The following is a 2,862-nucleotide window of genomic DNA, read 5'->3' as shown; positions in this document are numbered from 1 at the left end:
ACCACAATAGTTAATTGATTGCCCAAGGCTTAAGCAGTTGATCTTTTGTATTACGTAACCGCATGTCTCGTTTACAAATAGATGTGTTAACCCAGAACTGGTACACTCAAGTATTGATTTGACGTTTCGAATGGTACGAATGTTATACATATTGTAATCTGAAATATGTATACACATATCGTTTTCTTCTATTTTCAGGGTGTTCGACAACGTAATATGACACAGTTTCGGGCTATTTGATTCGTTTGAAAACCACAAAATCAGCTTGAAGTTCATATTATTTTTTTCTAACCGTTACACAGAATGGAAGACCCTTCAATAGAAACTGTCATGTTTATGTTGTCGCTGTTTGCCGTACTTGGAACAATAGGTAATTCGCTTGTGCTTTATATTTACTCGCACAAGAAGGAAAAATCTACCGCCGGCTTATTCATCATGAGTCTTGCCGGAACAGATTTGTTTACGTGTTTGTTTATTATGCCGTTTACGGAGGCGGTTGTGTTTCTTGAATACAAATTGAAATATGACGTCGCGTGCAAAGTTTATATGTTCTTCATAACGTGCAATATCCCTTTTGCAGCTTTTATGATGGTCGCAATAGCATTTGACAGATATTTTTGTATATGTCATCCGTTCTGGCACATTTTAAATATCGTCCGTGCAAAGGTTATTGTGGTTTGTCTCTTGATACTTGCCTCAACATTTGGGCTTATAACAGCGATTGCACATGGGACGTATAGTTACGGGTTTTTTAACAGCACTGTAATTCAGAAAGTAAACATTTCCCAACTGTACAACAATCCGAATGTATCCTTCACACAGATGCCGATTGACAACCATTCTGCAAACGAAACTTCGTATGTGTCGTACTTAAATTACTTATACGCAAACAACGCCTCGTTACTCGACCTTGAACAGGATTACGCACACAGAAATTACACTATTATCCAAAGAGAAGACATAATTCATAACGGCATATGCATGCCGAATGATATTCTCATCGGTCCAGGATTCCTTAGCGCATATCAACGAGTCTACGCGGGGACGTATCTGCTCTCATTCATCGTGGTGTTCGTGCTGTATGGCTTCATTTATAGGTCAATACATAAGCATAGAGCGAAGCGAAGCAAGAGGAAACGATCAAGCCTATATCCTTTATCTGGGGTATGGTAAAATAAAAAAAATATTTTGTCGTTTACAAAAACGCAATTACAAAGAAATTGTTTCGTAAATATTAGAGATTGTGTTTATAACATCGATTTAGTGAGAGTAATATTAATATTTGGTATTTTCTCACTTAAACGTTTCATCTTTAAATGAGTCAATAAAAATACAATAATGTTGTGTTTTTGCTTAAGGTATTTCGTGCACATTTTGCTTACTATTAACATGAAACCAGCTGTTCAACTAGTATTTATTTAGAACGTGTACCAGAACAAACATACTCACATGTACAGAATATACTGCGATATAAAGATGTATCTGTGAATAGAAGCGTCTATTCATATAATATTGAACAGATTGCCATACCGTTTCAGATTGAATTCTCCAACGTTGAAACACAGTTTACGGCGGTCACACATGTTAATCCCCATAACAAACATCGGAGTTCTAACAGCCTTGAAAACGGTGAGGCGGTAGACGGCGATGGCGAGTGCTTGCCGGAATTGCAGCCAATGCGTCAAATTGCGAAATCGAATCCACGGGCGATGTCCATAAAAGAGAAAACACTTATGGCAAATATTCGGACAGCCATAATGCTCTTTGTTGTCACAATTGTGTTTCTTATTGCGTTTCTGCCAGCCTGGTTAATGGGATTAGCCATTCTGGACTACAATCAAGTCATCTTTTATATGTATTTTATCTATCATACGACGAATCCTTTCATTTACGCATTTATGAACAAGTCGTTCAGAGACGATCTTGGAAAAGTTATCAAATGCCAAAGCATGCCTATTGTACGATAAGTATACGTATTTTTTATATTGTGAATGCTCCTTTTTCATGTTGAATCAATATAGTTATTGTGTATAGTATTGTCGGATTGTATATGGGGCTAATTATATATTTATTTATTTATTTAAATATTTTATATTCATGGATTTTTTTATTTACGTTATCTCGTTTAACAACCTTTATTTACTTTTTCTCTATTTTCAAAACAGCCAACTTGTAAAATAATAATTGATATAAGGCAAGTGTATATGAAAACACATTAATAATAATAAGTTTACCGTGTGTAAATGTTAAGCACTTGTCAATCGACGTGAATTCTAAATGTTATTTAAAATAACCAAATGAACATTATTCGCAACAACCATATCAACTCGCTTCGCAGAGAAAATACATACTATTATGATGTGCATTTTTGTGTACAATAAATTATTTAAAAAAACCTTGTAATTGTCAATGCACGTTTCTTCCAATCAAAATAGGTGTGCTTTTCCCTACGAATGTTTTTTTATTTAGTTTTATATCTTGAACGAAATCCAAATACCGTTAAATCATTGGGCTGAAGCAATTGTATTGTTGTCAATAACCTGACAATACGTGTTTATATATATATATATATATATATATATATATATATATATATATATATATATATATATATATATATATTTAATTATATTGGTCATTGCACGTTTTAAAAGAAGGTGTGCAACTGGTTCAAGGATTTTCGAACAAAACTCGATGGCGTTGTTGACGAATGTCACATTGCAAACATAAAGAAGTTTCGGATTTTATGTCCACTATAACAGACTTGTAATGTTATCCCCTTAAGACAACAAATACTTCTGCAAAAAATGGACTTCTATTTGCGTGGCAACTTAGTTTGACGATACTGAGGTTAGCTTGTTT

At 34.2% G+C, this 2,862-nt stretch overlaps 1 protein-coding gene across 1 annotated transcript; it reads left to right on the top strand.

Annotated features, from left to right (window-relative positions):
• The first annotated feature begins 303 nt into the window (after positions 1-303).
• Positions 304-1,967, top strand: LOC127863643 (neurotensin receptor type 1-like). The gene is made up of 2 exons (XM_052403270.1): positions 304-1,164; positions 1,539-1,967. The coding sequence occupies exons 1-2, from the start codon at positions 304-306 to the stop codon at positions 1,965-1,967; spliced, it is 1,290 nt and encodes a 429-aa protein (XP_052259230.1).
• Positions 1,968-2,862: the final 895 nt, after the last annotated feature.

The sequence above is a fragment of the Dreissena polymorpha genome, unplaced genomic scaffold (assembly GCF_020536995.1).
Source record: "Dreissena polymorpha isolate Duluth1 unplaced genomic scaffold, UMN_Dpol_1.0 chrUn022, whole genome shotgun sequence".
NCBI lineage: Eukaryota > Metazoa > Mollusca > Bivalvia > Myida > Dreissenidae > Dreissena > Dreissena polymorpha.
The sequence above is the reverse complement of the archived record's forward strand: the minus strand, read 5'-3'. Positions and strand labels throughout refer to the sequence as shown.